This window comes from Pseudophryne corroboree, chromosome 12 (genome assembly GCF_028390025.1).
Source record: "Pseudophryne corroboree isolate aPseCor3 chromosome 12, aPseCor3.hap2, whole genome shotgun sequence".
NCBI classification, from domain to species: domain Eukaryota; kingdom Metazoa; phylum Chordata; class Amphibia; order Anura; family Myobatrachidae; genus Pseudophryne; species Pseudophryne corroboree.
Window position 1 is genome coordinate 20,430,356 of NC_086455.1, and position 17,353 is coordinate 20,447,708.

General features: G+C 43.9%; 1 protein-coding gene across 2 annotated transcripts in view; it reads right to left on the reverse strand.

Moving 5' to 3' along the window:
* Positions 1–491: 491 nt before the first annotated feature.
* Positions 492–17,353, reverse strand: part of LOC134980366 (nuclear receptor subfamily 2 group F member 5-like) — a 30,617-nt gene continuing 13,755 nt past the window's right edge. The window contains exons 3-4 of one of the 2 annotated variants that reach the window (XM_063947165.1): positions 9,291–9,815; positions 492–1,686 (exon numbers count right to left, since the gene is read on the reverse strand). In XM_063947165.1, coding sequence (XP_063803235.1) covers positions 1,412–1,686; positions 9,291–9,815 — 800 coding nt within the window. In that variant the 3' untranslated portion in view covers positions 492–1,411. Of the gene's footprint in view, positions 1,687–9,290; positions 9,819–17,353 lie in introns of both variants that reach the window. The other variant, XM_063947164.1, reaches the window with a different exon arrangement.

The window sequence follows — 17,353 nt, forward strand, 5'->3', positions numbered from 1 at the left end:
CAAAGTCTTCAGACATCAATGAACAGAATCCATGTTCTAAGAGCGAGTGGCCTACAACTCCTCATATACCATGGAAGACGCTGATGAACTCATACATACGTTATTGCAGGTGGGGCTGGAGACCGAATCACAGGATTTACTTACACGGTCACGCCTGACTTCTCCACGTTGGATAAAAAGTAGAATCTGTTAAGTGTTATCACATTATGAGATTAAATGTATCAATGTTTAGGACTTGCTGAGAATTGTATGATTGTCATTACAGTATATAATATCCCACATGAGAAGGAAGTGTAATTTTGCTTTGGAATAATCTAGGTCACCCCCAATGAACGTGTCCTGGTTATTAATACACAGCTACACAGCCCTTCCCTGGTGTACACGCGTGTCTGCATGTTTTTTTTTGGGGGGGGGGGGGGGGGGGTTTGCTGCTTTTCTTTCCAGTACAGACGAAAGTCAGAAAGGCACAAAATGACGCAAACACTCCAAAAATTAATAACTGATACTGTATTTAATAATTAGCCAGATCAACCAGCAAAATAAACAATATTTCGCTGCCAGGTTACAAAAAAATTCACAATTCACACACCAAAAAAATATCTTACACACATACTTATATAAGGAAAAAAAGCGAGGAAAAAATGTGGGAATGGCGGGGAAAAATATACATGTAATTTTGTGAAAAAGCAGGCAGTTCATACATCTCAAATGCCCATTCTTTTCTTTTATAAATAGTCTATTGTAGAACACCCCCCCCCCCCCCGACAGGGGATTAAGTGGCCAAGGCTGATTCAGTGCTTTATGTGGTAGATTGCAGTGCTAGCCAGTCTTTGACGTGAAGTAACCAATTCACAAGTGTCAATTCACGATGAACAATCGCAGTCTTTTTTTCTCCTTCTTCTGTTCCTCTACACGTGGATTGCTTTGTTCTCACATTCTGTTGCGTAGAATGTTTTGGAAAATCCGGCAAACTCCCGTAGAAAAGTGCATATAATCTGGTCAGAACGCTTGCTGGTGCGGACAGAACAACAGCTGTAAATATTTACCACGGTGAAACTAGTCTGGATTGCACAGGTGTGTAATGGAGAGGTCTCAAGACCAGACTTGAAGGAACCCAACTTGACACTTCGATGGTCTTCGCAGACGGGACATAATTGATGTTTGTTTGTTGGTCTGAGAGGAAAACCCACCAGTTGAACCTCGACAGCAGGCGCAAAGGTAAGATTTCGTAAGTAAGTCGTAATCCTTCGGGGATAGTCATGGTCATCCTACCTAATGCCCAACCAGTTCACTCGGCTCCCAGACCTGCTTACACTCTGTGTCTGGTATTCTTGGCTGCAGTGTAAACTTTTCTGAGGAAACAAACAGGTTCATTGGACATCAGAGGTCCAAGAGGTGGAGAAGACCCTCTTTACTGTATAGGCATGTAAGGCCAGTTAAAGCTGGACCCGGACAAGAGCATGTCTCGAATTAGAGTCTCAATGGGCGTTTTGCCGACTAGACGTACAAAGAACAGCTGTTCTATAACCGGTGCCGAGACAATACGCAGAGACGGCAGACGGAGCAGGAGCCGGCCGAATCGGGTTGGTTGGTTTGGATACTGGTTCCTCACGTACTCTTCTAGGGCACACTGAGATTTTTCCTGAATGCTTTCCACGTGGCCGATATCAGACAATCCCACTGCATCTACAAAAACAACAGGACACAAGTTATATAAAGCTTTCATTCCAGCCACAAACATGCGAAGCGGTTACAATACTGCTAGTCGGGATCCCGGAGGACAGAATGCAGAAGCCGGAATCCCCCCACAAACATCTAGTGGTGCATACTGTGAACAATGAATTAAACAATAACATTATCCTGACCGCAATAAGACATCATTCTCTCCACTGTTATTGCTTTGTGAATCCAAGACAATATTCTATCAATATATATCACACTTTGGCCCACATTTATCAAGCCTTGGAGAGTGATAAATAGCACGGTGATAAATGACCAGCCAATCATTATTATTATTATTATTATCCTTTATTTATATGGCGCCACAAGGGTTCCGCGGCGCCCAATTACAGAGTACATAAATAATCCAACAGGAAAACAGCAACTTACAGTTGATGACAATATAGGACAAGTACAGGGTAAATAAACATAGTTACATCAGCAGATGACACTGGAATAAGTATCAGGTGGCAGAAGACTGCTGGATGTGGTGCAGTTGAAGATTATTAAAGTAAGACAAAGGATAAGCACATGAGGGAAGAGGGCCCTGCTCGTGAGAGCTTACAATCAGCTCCTAACTGTCATTTTTCAAACACAGCCTGTGACATGGAAGTTAGGAGCTGATTGGCTGGTACTTTATCACTGTGCTATTTATCACTCTCCAAGGCTTGATAAATGGGGGCCTTTGGGAGAGATGTATCAAGCCTAGGAGAGAGACTGACATCACCAAGGCACGCAGACAACTAGGGGCAGATTATGTTACACACGAGCAGCTTCGCCTGATGGGTGCTATGTGCTTCGCAAGAAATACAGCGGCTGATTCCTGCTCACACAACCATGGGCTGCGGGCAGAAGCGCCACGTCATACAAATCTGCCCGTCTCTGTATCGGCAGCAGCTCACGGGTAATTGAGTGCCCCCCCTATTTCTCAAGTTGGTGGCCGCAACAAGGCTTCCCCCCCTCTGGTGTAAAATGGTTTTACCCGGTGAGTGTCAGCACAACACAAACCAAATGGGAAATGGGGCACGACTGCGGCTAAGGGGGACATGTACTAAACAGTGATAAAAGTGGAGAAGTGAGCCAGTGGAGAAGTTGCCCATGGCAACCAATCGGCACTGACGTAACATTTATAATTTGCATACTATAGAAGTATACAGAGCAGCTGACTGGTTGCCATGGGCAACTTCTCCACTGGCTCACCTCTCCACTGTTACCACTGCTTAGTACATGTCCCACTTATTTAATCCATAGAAAGATAAATATTGTATATTACGCAATCTGGAGTGTTGCTTTAAGGGGACTATACGTCACCAGGTTAATAATTTACACACGTTCAATCACAGAGTTATCCAGAGGCGCTAACGACCTTACATCCATATATCTGGACTGTTAGTAACTACCGCCCTCACGAGTCAATGTCCTGTGTGGTATGTCACAACTCAGCACTGGTTCATATATACAGACCATGCCGAACAAGTCATGTCCTTTGTAGAAAGATTACAGCGTGCACCCGTCTGTGGGAAGGAATGCATTAGACCCTTATTATACGTGCTAGCTATCTCTGGCAAATGTTACAGAGAGAACATTATTAACACACGGACGGCTGTGTCGCATATACTTAAAAAGTGACTCATGCCCCCAGTAAATGCCTTTAAAAAAAAACACACGTGGAGACGGACACTGCGGCTGCAACCGGCTAATCAGTTTCCACAGTGCTGGTGTTGACTGAGCGATAACTCTTAGGAGGTCAACTCACACGTAAAGCCATCTTCTTTGCCACCCGTTCCCACTCCATACGATGACAAGGCCTAAGAGATACAGCATGTGTGTATAATACAGGTGTTGCCTTTCCTTTAGCTGTCTAGAGGCACTTTTACCTCAGGAGAGGCAAGCAAAATGGCCGCTCAGTTATATTCTAAACACCTTCCACTTCTGGCAGCCCAAGGAGTATTTTACCAGTAGGGAAGAAGGACTTTTAAACTGGAAAAATTAATGGCGGTTTTGCGCACATAAGATCTGCAATTCAAGGATATCTGCCCAAAGACATAACTAAGTCTTCCCTGCACGTGGGTCTTTTGGTAATGGCCGGTCCAGAAATAAATCCAGTTTAGGAGAAGCCACAACAGCAGCGCAACAAACATTACATGTTCTGTCACACTTTCTAATATACCCAAACCTTAAAACTAACCCGATGTATAGAATTGTTTTTGTTGATTAGAGGAAGAGAGGGGAAATTAACTTTTTACTTATAACCCCAACAGAGCAGAGTCCCTACATTCAGTGGCATTATAGCATTTAGGGTGATATAAAGTTGGGCATAGAAAATGCAACGAACTGACTATACTGTCTTTTTGGAGGGGTTCGGGACAGGGGTGGTATCGGGAATGAATCAATAAAAATGCTAATTTGTCTTGCTGAAACAGTGTAAACAGTCCATTTCTACTATGATGTTCTGCATATTACAGGAATAAAATTGTACATCAAGGTTTCTGGAAATGAAACTATCTGCAAATGAGAATATCCATATGTCTGTCCGAATGAACAAAAAATGTGTGCCGCTGATTCATGCAAGGCTGTGGGTAAGGGAATGCAGACAACGGTTCCTGTAAGGGAATATTGTTCAAGACTTCCTGTAACAACCGCAGTTATTCAGGAATTAAGGGGTCAAAAATATAAATATTTCCCAACATTCCTGTTTCTTAGCAGTGAGATATCTCTGCAGAACATATCCGTATATTTCTAGAAGTGTCAGCTGGAATAAGATGCATACTCTGCAGATAGACCGTACGGAGGGATTTTTAAACTAACGATCTAAAAATTATTACTACAAAAATGAAGATTAATGGTACAGTTCTAGATCAGGTTTTATGGCATCTACTGTGCAACTATAAGTCCCAGAATGTCCTACACAATGCAAAAATACACTATTGCACAAAAAAATTACATCTTATTAACATATAACGATGAATAATGGAAAACTTCAAACAGCTCTGAGTGTGAGCGAGAAATTTCTGGGCCTAGTGTCCCAACAGTCAAGTCCTATCTGGAATCTCCAGCATTCAGCCCCCGCCCCACGTCTCAGGCACTTGTGTAAGGGGAGCAGGTGGGCACGGCTGAATTACCAGGGACACCCGTCAAGACTGAATGTCTCAGCTGTGAGGTCTGGGCGCTCTGAAGGTCAACTGGAAATGTCACAAGGGTGCCTGCGTATGGCTGCCTGACATTATATATCTGACCTGCCGGGCAACCTCTCTCTGCCAGGGGCCCCTGCACACAATAAATCACTCGGCCGCTCCTCATCAGCCCCTGACACCAGTGTCCTGACACAGGAGAGTCACAACTGGCACTGACACACTTCAAAACACAGCACAAAGCATCAATTTACTGTCTGGCAAGTTACCGAGGTGAAGGCCCCATAGTGCACACACTAGGCCTTTGTATATTGTGATAACAGGATACCTTAAATCTATCTCTAGCTATTCTTTCTATCTAGCGCAGTCGTATCACTGGGTACATTTATTGCGGCTGATGCACACGGAGTGCAATATTTGTTCCAGGGTTTGAGAGGTCACAACAGGTGAAAGGTTTTTACACTCCACCTGAACGATCTCACCAAGCGCTCCGGTCATTTCCCACAATGCAGTGTGCAGCCACCCAGACATATCAAGGGTGGATTGGCTTAGTTCGTTTGAGAATGTATTTACTGCCACTGGGGGAAATGTATCAAAGCTTGGAGAGAGATAAAAGTGCAGAGAGATAAAGTAGCAGCCAGTCAGCTCCTAACTGCCATGTTACAGGCTGTGTTTGATAAATGGCAGTTAGGAGCTGACTGGTTGGTACTTTATCTCTCTCCAAGCCTTGATAGATCTCCCCCATAATGAACCAAAAAAATAAATCGCACCTGTTCTGTAGCTACAGAACAGATCCGGATCATGCCTAAAATAAGCGTTTCAGCTTAGAACGACGCAGTCAGCAGGGATAAAATAAGGTGCTGCAATGACTAGATAACAAGCATGTTGACTAGGATTTGTATTGGAAAACATCTACGCAAGTAGACGTAACCCAGTGTGGGGAAGCTATACGGCTTAGTAGAGGCCTGATCATTAAACTGGCCTGGCAAAAAAAATATATAATATATATTAAAAAAAGACTTCCTATGGGAGCTAGTGGCTGTAAAGGAATTTAGGCGTTTTTTTCAGGCTAATTCTTGAAGAAGAAAAAAGTCACAGAGGAATCTGAGCAATTCTCAGCGGCTGGTGGCGACGGTATGACTATTCTCACCGCTTGACAGGCCAGTTAGATGTCAGGGTGTACGTGATCTGGCTTCAACAGATTCAATAAGAATTCGTTTTTTTAAATTGCTAAAGAAAAAATTCAAAATTGAAATAGAAATAAACTTTTTTTTTTTTCCTCTTCTAAAATGATAAAAATCATTTATTTTAGTAATAGAGCATTTTTTCAATGAGTGCATCCCCAACGGGGGTGGTCTTCTGTTTGCCGGCGATCGGGCTCCCGGCGCTCAGTATACCGGCGCCGGGAGCCCGACAGCCGGCATACCGACACTTATTTAACCTCGTGGGGGTCCACGACCCCCATAGAGGGAGAATAAAATAGTGTGGCGCGCGTAGCGCGCCACCGTGCCCGTAGCGTGGCGAGCGCAGCGAGCCCGCAAGGGGCTCATTTGCGCTCGCCAAGCTGTCGGTAAGCCGGCGGTCGGGCTCCCTGCGCCGGGATGCTGGTTGCCGGGAGCCCAACCGCCGGCCAGCCGTAGTGAACCCCCCAACGGAAGCCATCCTGAGATGGCGCCAGCAACGGCAGGACTTGTACCACCGCTGTCCATGATAAATAGGCTTCCCCATGCTTTGTATGGGGCAGAATTATGGAATGAGTTCAAAGCCATCCCCTGCAGCCTTCACTATCAGGGGGGGAGAGAGTTTATATTCCATAGTGATGGAATATAAACTCTTGCTAATGAAAGTTGTATATGCCTTGCATCAAACAAACCTCGCTGTGATCCTCATTCTACAGGAGTTTACATTATATCGGGCCAGATTAAGGGTTGTGGGGGGCACAAAGTGCGGCTAAGTTTAAGGGTCACTACCAATAAAACTGCCTGCAATCTGATCAGGTCACGTCAGAGACGCCCAATACCATGACCTGCCAGCCTCTCACTGTGGGTGTGGGCTGGGGGGTGACTGACGATCGGACTGCTGAATCACTCCGACCCTCAGCTGTCCCCACTGAGCGCCAATCAACCTGATTTTACCTAACTGGCGCTTTAAATCTAGTGACTATCTCGCCGGATCGTGACCTATCACCTCAGACCCTAACTAACAGTGCCAGTATGCATCCCCTCCATGTGCTACAAAGAGACAGTACAAGGGCTTCATCACTTTTACCCTCTAAAAAGGGACTGCAGAACTGCACTAAATGGGGAAAGTAGGCGGGCCAAGGGTCCAGACTCACACTCAATCTCCGGGAGGGGCCATCTGTCAAAGATCCAGCCTCACATTCAATCGGTATTCAACATACCTTTCCACCGTCCAGATCTCAGCGGGACAGTCCCAGTTTGTCACGTGACGTTGGGAGGCACGCCCACAGTGAGCGAGCTGTAGTTGTAGGGTAGGTGTTTTTGGAGGAGGGGAGGGTTGGGGGCTACCTAACCCTGCAAGAGTGAAGAGCACACCCCATGGAGACATGTCCACGCCCACTATGACCATGTCTCCGGTGCACAGAAGCTACGCCTCTGTGACCCAATTCCTACTTTCATAAACCTGAGAAGTACACATTGATGCAAAATATTATTTTTGGCTTTGCGGTAATGTGAAGCCGTGTCGTCAAAGCTGATAAAAATAATATAAAACAAACATCTTAAAGAGCAAGTAAAGCCAGTATTTGACAGTAATATATATCAACGGCTGCAGATGAACATTGTTATGCGTGTATGGTGGTCATGCAGTTCCTGGGAAGCAATGAGATTGCACAGAAATAGCTGATCGCTAGACAATAGGACTGTGCTTGAGTTGTACGGATTGCTCAGCCGCACAATTGTTTGGATATGAAGAAGAACAATATCCACGGCCGTCATTAGGTATTTGTGCCTAAACATTTAGACATACAGATGTGGAATACTTTCAGATCAGTGACCACAAATGATTATGGGATGGAGGATTCCGCAGAAAAAATGTTTACTTCAAACAGTCACCGATGGTGGGAATATGGCGCTGTACAATGTGAAAATGGACAGATAAATAACAAGACTAAACTACAATGAACGATTGTCTTTATTGTGTTACACTAATGATAACACAGCAATACAACATTCGTCTGTCCATCTTCACCCTGCTTTCACATTGTACAGCGCCCTATTCCCACCTAACCGGGAGTTTTTGAACGTAACATTTTTTTCGCGGAATCCTGCCTGATTAGTCTTCAGAGCTACAGACAGCTCTGAATAAGATATGTTTAGTTATGGCCACCTGTATGTGTGTATATGTGTATGTATATATATATATATATATATATATAGAATAACAAGATAAGCAGGCGGCACTCGTCAGGCTGGATATACGTGATGACTTTATTGGCTAAAGGCCGACATGTTTCGGAGATAACTTCTCCGTCCTCAGGGCCCTGTCCCTCAGGGACATGCCGAAACATGTCGGCCTTTAGCCAATAAAGTCATCACGTATATCCAGCCTGACGAGTGCCGCCTGCTTATCTTGTTATTCTATCTGATGGGATTCATTTCCTCATGAGGAAGGCACCGCAGCAAATTATCATCTTATATGAGAGTGCCGGACACCACACTGGACATTATATATATATATATATATACACAACAAAACAAAGATTAACCCCTTTTTTTGCGCTATACCACTAGTCTCAAACCACTAAGAAATACCCTCTGTCAGATGAGGTATTAAGAGTAGATTTGAAATGGAAAAAGATTCTCGTGGGAGCCAATACGCCTTTAGTATGACAATAATTAAAAGTTTTTATTCATACATAAACGAACGATATTTATAACCTAAACATTCGTCATTGGTACAAGGGTTTCGCAACATCGGGTTAATAAAGCCTTTACCACAAGCATCTGGTTGGAGACATATCTCTTTCAAGTTCTGACTGTGATCACCTGATTGTAAATTCCTCACATCAACCGAAATATGTTTATGTATAAGATTGTAATATTGTTTTATTGAATTTTTTGAAATTTGTACCAATGACGAATGTTTAGGTTATAAATATCGTTCGTTTATGTATGAATAAAAACTTTTAATTATTGTCATACTAAAGGCGTATTGGCTCCCACGAGATTCTTTTCCCATTTCATATATATATATATATATATATATATATATAAAACCACGTGTCGGCGGCACTCCGGAACAAAATTACACTGGCAACATCATGTCATGATATATATATTCATATATATATTCATGGCTGTACAGAACTCGTGCGTGTTCACGTCTCATAAGTTAATTTATAGTACAGTACATGATTATTGTTTGACTGTAGGCAGTTGTCGGTAGTGTACAGGCACTGAGCGTAGTAATATAACTTACCAGGGGTAAATAACGCAACGGCTTTCAAACAGGAGTACTCAGCAGAGTCAATATGAAGTGCCTTCAGCTTTTCTACCTGATCCTGAAAGACCCGGATATGGTCCATGAAAGCCACCACTCTGTCAGCGGACATAGGCGAAGCGTGGAGGCCTGCTGCGGCCAGTAAGGGCGCCACATGAAGGGGCATGGAGCATTGGGCTGCGTTGAGGACGAAGAGCTCGCTCCACGTCATGCGAAGCAGGGAGACCTGGTCAGAGAGCTGGAAGTCGGGGAAGAAGGGGATGTTCTTGGCCCACTCGATGGCGCTGAAGAGCAAACGGGCGGCCAGCTCACAAATGTTCTCAATGCCCATGATGTTGTTGGGCTGTAGGCACTGGGCTCCGTAGCGAGAGGTTGGATAGGGCTCTGCTCGGAGAAGCAAGGAGATGAATCCCGTGAGGTACGAGTGACCGTTATAAGGGTCAACGCTGTTCAGTGGGTACTGGCCTGGGCTGGTCTGTGGGTGCGACATTCGACCACGCTGGACTGCTGTGGAGAGAAGACAAGGAGTGGATCACTATTCAGGTTCTGAAGGACACCCGTTAGACAATCATGGGTGCTGATATGTTACACAATCACACAGATGAATACTATACAATTAGTCCACAGATATTTTTATGGCGACTTTTCACTATAAACCACAGTAGTTACGGATTGGCTAACATAGCTAAGTAATGTTCACGTTTATACGGCCACAAGCTAAACAAGCTGATGCGTAGAAAGAAGACCTTTCCTAACAGTCGGCAAACTCTGACATATGATCTTTATGCCTGCTATATCCCTGACGTAGCCGGTAACCAGCAGGGAAACATTCACATGACCCGCTAAGGCCCCGGAATCCTGTGACAGGAAACAATGGCTGCTTTTCCCTAAAGATAAACCCACCCCCCCCCCCCCCAACTAATAATATCCTGACTGACGGCTGCTGTGCAGCAGCGTCTAATACACAGGTATAAATCACACAAGTGTACAGTAACCCATAGCAACAAGGCATTTCCCTTTCTTTATAATAAGTAATTCATCAGACCCATAGGTTACAATGCTATTTAGAAAAGAGAATCATCCAACAGAGAATTAAATGACTGGGCAGCCCACAAAAATCTAAGAATCTCTGTAACGTTATATTATAATACACATATCATAATACAAGTTATATTATAATTATAATACACATAGGATATATTGTCATTTATATATTTCACTGCAAGAGGTCCATCAGTAGCTGAGTAATGTACAACTGCTCCGTACTCCAAAAACTATCTTACAGTGATGACATGCAAAAACATGTCCGAGCATTGGGTGCCATTGGCAAAGCCTCGCTCTGGGAGGGTGCATTGCCGCACCACGTTGGGAGTCGTGGATAGGTCTCCTTGGGCAATTGGGGCTCCCAGAAAGGTTGCACAGCTTCTGTAGAGGGCACCAATTCTGATTTTGGAATGATTTTCCTAGATCCCCGACTCCAAAAAGATCATGCTTTGTAAACTGCTGGGGAGTACGACTAAAGAGGTCAGTCTGACAAAGGGCCGATGGAATGATAAAACCTTGGACGTTCATTTTTAATTACACTCATCTTCTAGAGCAGAGGTTCCCAAACTGTGTGCCGTGGCTCCCTGGGGTGCCTCGGGACACTTGCAGGGGTGCCCTGGGTTGGTGGTCCAGGACCAATTCAAATTATTCATGGTCAATATAATAGGCAAAACCAGTGCTGGCAGCTGCCAGTCATAAAATATGTGGCCAAACAGAAGCAAATCTTGACCCTCACCACACAACTACTACTGACCCAAAGGATGACATATAAACGCTATCTACTTAATGTAATATTTCTTTCTAAATTTCTCAATAAGAAATTTTTGGCCTAGGGGTGCCGAGAAAAAAATTCTGATATTCTAGGGCGCCGTGATTCAAAAAAGTTTGGAAACCACTGCACTAGAGTGTAACCTCTGGTGAGGAGCGTGGACCTCTCTCCTGTTGTCTTCTCTATGTAATTTAGGGGGACATGTACTAAGCAGTGATAAAAGTGGAGAAGTGAGCCAGTGGAGAAGTTGCCCGTGGCAACCAGTCAGCTGCTCTGTATAATTTTATAGTGTGCAAATTATAAATGTTACGTCAATGCGTTACGGAACCCTGGTAGCCCCATGCACATAAGCGGTAATAATAATAATATATTTCACATTTCTGTTTTTGTACTACTTGAATTTGGTGTCAACAGATCCGGGATCCATAACATTGTCCATCCAAATTCTGCCTGTCAGTCAGAATCATGGGGCCGGATGTAATGAAGTCCAACTTGGCCGGAGGTTCGGGTTCCCATGGTTTCGCCTTCTAAATGAGTGCCGTTTTTAAAAAAAAGTCCGCAATCGGCCAGGAACCTGCATCTCCGGCCACCTCGGACTTCATTCCACCCGGATCCATGATCTCTGAATCAGTTATTAATCAATAATACATTTCCTATAAATTACATTACTCGTGTATATACTAAAATAAAAGGCATCCTTTGTGGACTTTTCTGATGTAAATGTGTAAATACACGTAATCCCTATGCTATGGATAAGTACTGGTTAGAAACACTCTACAGTAGAGTGCACCTAACATACCTTTTCCTGCACCGTATTTGGTATGTGTTTCCCTGTCTAATCTCGCCCCTCAAAGACATTGCCACGGAACAGGGGCAGCGGCTGTGTCTGGATGGGAGCGTGGTCACGTCAAGTGCTAGCCAGTCCCGTACTCCACTCCATTCACCAATTCATTGCCTTGTGCATATTACCCGGGGCAGTAGTGAACGGGAAATAATGCCTTACTTTCCCACTCACAGAACAAAGTTGCCCCGATCAGGATAGCAGGACAAAGTGGGATTATCCCCCTTAAATTGGCACAGTTGGGAGGCATACACAAAACCAACATCATCTAGTAAGACCTAAAAAGTGGGAATAGCTTTGATGTTTGCCTAATTCAGTTTGAGTAGTTGATGCCAGCACAGATTTTTCTATCCGAAACATATCTAACTACAGGTTAGTTATAGGGTATACCATCAGGGAGGTGTCCAAATTTATTCTGCAGCAGGACAACATCCCCAAACATACAACCAATGTCATTAAGAACTATGGGGGTAATTCCAAGTTGATCGCAGCAGGAATTTAGTTAGCAAATGGGCAAAACCATGTGCACTGCAGGGGAGGCAGATATAACATGTGCAGAGAGTTAGATTTGGGTTGGGTGTGTTCAATCTGCAATCTAATTTGCAGTGTAAAAATAAAGCAGCCAGTATTTACCCTGCACAGAAACAAAATAACCCACCCAAATCTAACTCTCTCTGCACATGTTATATCTGCCTCCCCTGCAGTGCACATGGTTTTGCCCAATTGCTAACTAAATTCCTGCTGCGATCAACTTGGAATTACCCCCTATCTTCAGTATAAAGAAGAACAAGGATTCTTGGACGTGATAATACGGCTCCCAAAAAGCCCTGATCTCAACATCATTGAGTCTGACTGGGATTACATGAAGAGATAGAAAGATGCGAGGAAGCCTACATCCACAGAAGATCTGTGGTTAGTTCTCCAAGATGTTTGGGACAACCTTGATGCTGTTTTGAAGGCAAATGGTGGTCACACCAAATATTGATTATTTAGATTTCTCCTCTGTTCATTCACTTTGCATTTTGTTCATTGAAAAAAATAAACTATTAATACTTCTATTTTCTAAAGCATTCTTACTTTGCAGATTTTTTTCCACACCTGCCAAAAACTATTGCACAGTACTGTATGTATGTATATATATATATATATATATATATATATATATAGTCTTCTGTAAACTAAAGAAATAAAATAATGAAAAGACAGCTTGCTTTTGGGAAGGGAGGAGCACCGTCTATAGCACTTGGGAGTCTGACCCATTATAATAATGGATACTTGGCTTTAAGTGCAGTCTGCACATCTGCTCAACAATCTAATTACAGAGGCGAATTGATCATAATTCTGCAACATCATAGCAAGAGAGGGGACTTTAGAATTAAACGTCCAGGTCTCTCCTCTAACCGGGAATTTAGTAGCAATTAACTCATTCAGATCACAATTCATTGCTCACAGTTACGGGATTGTACACCGCTTGTAGCGCTGCTTAGCATCCAAAGGGCATTCACCGCGAGTGTGGTTCTGTGATGTACCGCCAATACCATACCTACGCCTTGTTGGGGGTAGCAGTTGATTTACCGACGGACACAATACCGACAGCCATTGACCGACAGTCAAAATACCGACATTCATTATGCTGACATGTTCAAAATGCCGACATCGTCTGCATACTGACATTTTAACTGCCAACATATCAAAATGCCGACATAGTCTGAATGCTGACATTTCAAAATGCCGACATGCATTTTTAAGGAATTTTTGCCCCAAAACAGACTTGTTCATACTTTACCATCCCAGTGGACCTGGAGGGGGAATATATTAGTGTGCTGAGCGCAGAGATGCACCGTGCCCGAAGCAGGGCGAGCGCAGCGAGTCATGGAGGGAACACGGTACACTTAGACAGTGTCCATGTGGACCTATGTCGACATTGACACAGAAATCAGAAAAACTTGTCGGTATTTTGACATGTTGGCATTTCAAATGTCGGCATTCTGTCTACGTCGGCATTTTGAACATGTCTGCATACTGAATGTCGGCATTTGGACCGTGTCAGTATTTTAACTGTAGGTCAATGGCTGTTGGGATTACGACCGTCGGTAAATCACACTGAACCCCTTGTTGGAACGCCTGTAGAAGGTCTGAAGCCAATACACACTTGAAAGATTTCACTTACAATCCAACCGATTTGGGAGAAGAAATGATCTTGAGAACATCCGATTTCTAGCGTACATGCTATCGATTTATCGTATCGATCCGAACGATTATCCGTCCTAAATCTCATCACAAAGGTGACCTTTTTAAAGCCTATTGTCAAAAATGTTGGACAGATGATCGGAAACGTGTACACACGACAAAAGCTGCACAATTTCGGCTCATCGTTTTCGACACACGTCGTACAGCAGGTCACGTCCAATCATCCGATCCGATTGCTACTGGAGCGGTAATCAGGACAGGGGAATATGTACACGCTCTGAGATTAACGATCTTAACGAGCGGCTGAAAATCATCTGATCATCCTGATTATTGCATAGTGTGTACCTAGCTTATGGGGTAATCAGACAATCACAACATTATGTCAGTAAATTAGCGAAACATACTGTGACAGTGGCTGCCTGACAAGTTCTATATTAGAAGGGGTGGGGGTGGGGGGGGGGGGTAATCTTTTAGGCCTTCAGAGGGTGGATGACAATTTTAGTTTGTACGCTTATTCTTTTTACCTCAAGATGACAACACTAAAGTAATTCATTTAATTGCAACTCATCAACAGGGAGATAGACAAACACAGGGGCACGGTGCGGCCGCCGGGCCAGACTGAACGGACGTATCAAGCTAAGATGAGTAATGAATAGTATTTGCTGTCTAAATGATTCTCTGTCCAGATCACCTTGTTTCTTCAGTCTCAAATGCAAACCGCCAAGAGTTAACTTCATAGACGCCGTATTGGATTGTGTCACAGGCGGCGTATAACGCCCAGGTTGTCTCTTGCTGGAAGCTGATTTTCAGTGTAAATCAGGTCCTTCCTCTGATATAAAATGGTAATTCTCTGCAGAGGTCAAGTGAAATGAATATATTAAGCGCTCATTGAGCTGATGAGACGTTGGCAAATGGTTTAACCCATTAGCTGCCATGCTTGATATAAATGGTGTAGCCACTGACTGAAATGTATCCAGCAGCTGATGGGAAACCTCAGTGGTGACGCTCCCAAAGCTTTTATATATATATATATATATATATATATATATATATACAAACATACACGCAATATAACTATATGCTATTATCTTTTATATATATGAAAACCTTTAGTGATCTATATTATTTTTATTCAGATACTTGAGAACTGTTACCTCTTTCTTTCCCAGTAAACTGCAGTGTGTACTTATGTCAGATTAAATGGCATATTCATTATACCATGGAGTAGAGGGCAGCTCACACCCTGTGTTTAATTGACTGGCACAATACTGAATTCAGACTGATAATCATGTGAGGCATAAAAAGGAGATTTATCAAAGTTTAGAGCGATAAAATAGAGAGAGATTATGGGGTCTATGGGGGTATTTCTGAGTTGATCGCAGCAGCAAGTTTGTTAGCAATTGGGCAAATCCATGTGCACTGCAGGGGGGGGGCAGATATAACATGTGCAGAGAGAGTTAGATTTGGGTGGGGTGAGTTCAATCTGCAAACTAAATTGCAGTGTAAAAATAAAGCAGCCAGTATTTACCCTGCACAGAAACAACATAACCCACCCAAATCTAACTCTCTCTGCACATGTTATATCTGCCCCCCCTGCAGTGCACATGGTTTTGCCCAACTGCTCACAAAGTTCCTGCTGCGATCAACTTGGAATTACCCCCCATGTGCAGTGCAGGGGAGGCAGATATAACATGTGCAGAGAGAGTTAGATTTGGGTGGGTTATATTGTTTCTGTGCAGGGTAAATACTGGCTGCTTTATTTTTACACTGCAATTTAGATTGCAGATTGAACTCACCCCACCCAAATCTATCTCTCTCTACACATGTTATATCTGCCCCCCCCCCCCCCCCCTCCTGCTGTGCACATGGTTTTGCCCAACTGCTAACAAATTTGCTGCTGCGATCAACTCGGAATTAGGCCCTATGTACCAGGACTTGAAGAGAGATAAAGTGGGTGGAGATAAAGTACCAGCCAATCAGCACCTAACTACCACGTTACAGGCTGTGTTTGAAAAATGACCGTTAGGAGGTGATTGGCTGATACTTTATCTCTCTCTCCAAGACTTCGTACATAAGGCCCCAAAGTACGAACCAATCAGCTCCTGACATTTTTCAAACACAGCCGGTAGCATGACAGAAGCTGATTAGTTAGTACTTTATCTCTCTCCACTGTATCTCTTTCTAAGCTTTGATAAATCCACTTGGGATTTAGCAGCAAATGATACTGGTCATCCGGGGGTGAGGGCGTGTCACAGGCTTGTTATAGCCTGTCCGGTGCCTATCATGATAAGCCGCACCCACCCTACCCGTTGGCCAGGATGGCACTCACAATGGTACAGTGTAGGGAGGGAGCGCTGTCCCAGCACCAAGGAAGGGTCTCCGTAAATTAGCCCAGCCCTGAGCGGCAGAGTAAAAGTTTTACGAAGTCAATGCCCTCACTTTGCCAGGGGCGCATGGTCCAATAGACAGGCTACTACTCCCACCTCCTCTTGAAATAATCCTGGTTCTTTATCAGCCCCTATCAATCACTGTGGAATCCTACTGATCAGAAGTCCAAAACCCGCTGCCATATGTGATATAATCACCCAGTGGCCCCTGCGCTTGGAGGCCACAAAGTTTGACAACACTTGCTCTAAAAACTCTGATTCAACTCTGATTGGTCAACTGCCTACGCTCAGCTCACACAAGAAAATCCTAAAATGTTATTTGTGGTTTGAATTCTAACTTGAATGTATCAAAAAGATAGCCTTAGTGCTGTTGGTATGGGGAAGAGAGCTGCTCAAGTTACATTTTAGATGTAGGTTCAGGTGCGCACTTAGGTGGGGTTTCCAGTTGTCCTCATCCCCCCTAACACTGGAATGGTGTGGTTATATTAATTTTTAACGAGCCACCTTACTGCATGCAGCCACAAACCACGCTGGCCATTCCTCCCATACCTGTGTGTCCACCAGATTGTCCCAAACAGCAGGCTTGGTAGGAGAAGCTGCTGCCACTGACTGTGAGCAGATGCTGAGTTCCGTCCCTCATGCTGCGCGCTGTGGCCACATAAATCGTATTATATCTATCGTATGTCTATTTTACCAGTTTTCGGGTGAACACAGAAACTGAATACTACAGGCTACCTTATTAGTATGCTGCTGTTGCAGTACCATTTGTTGCCAGTAGGTGTCATGCCACTGGCTTCTTTTTATAAGCATT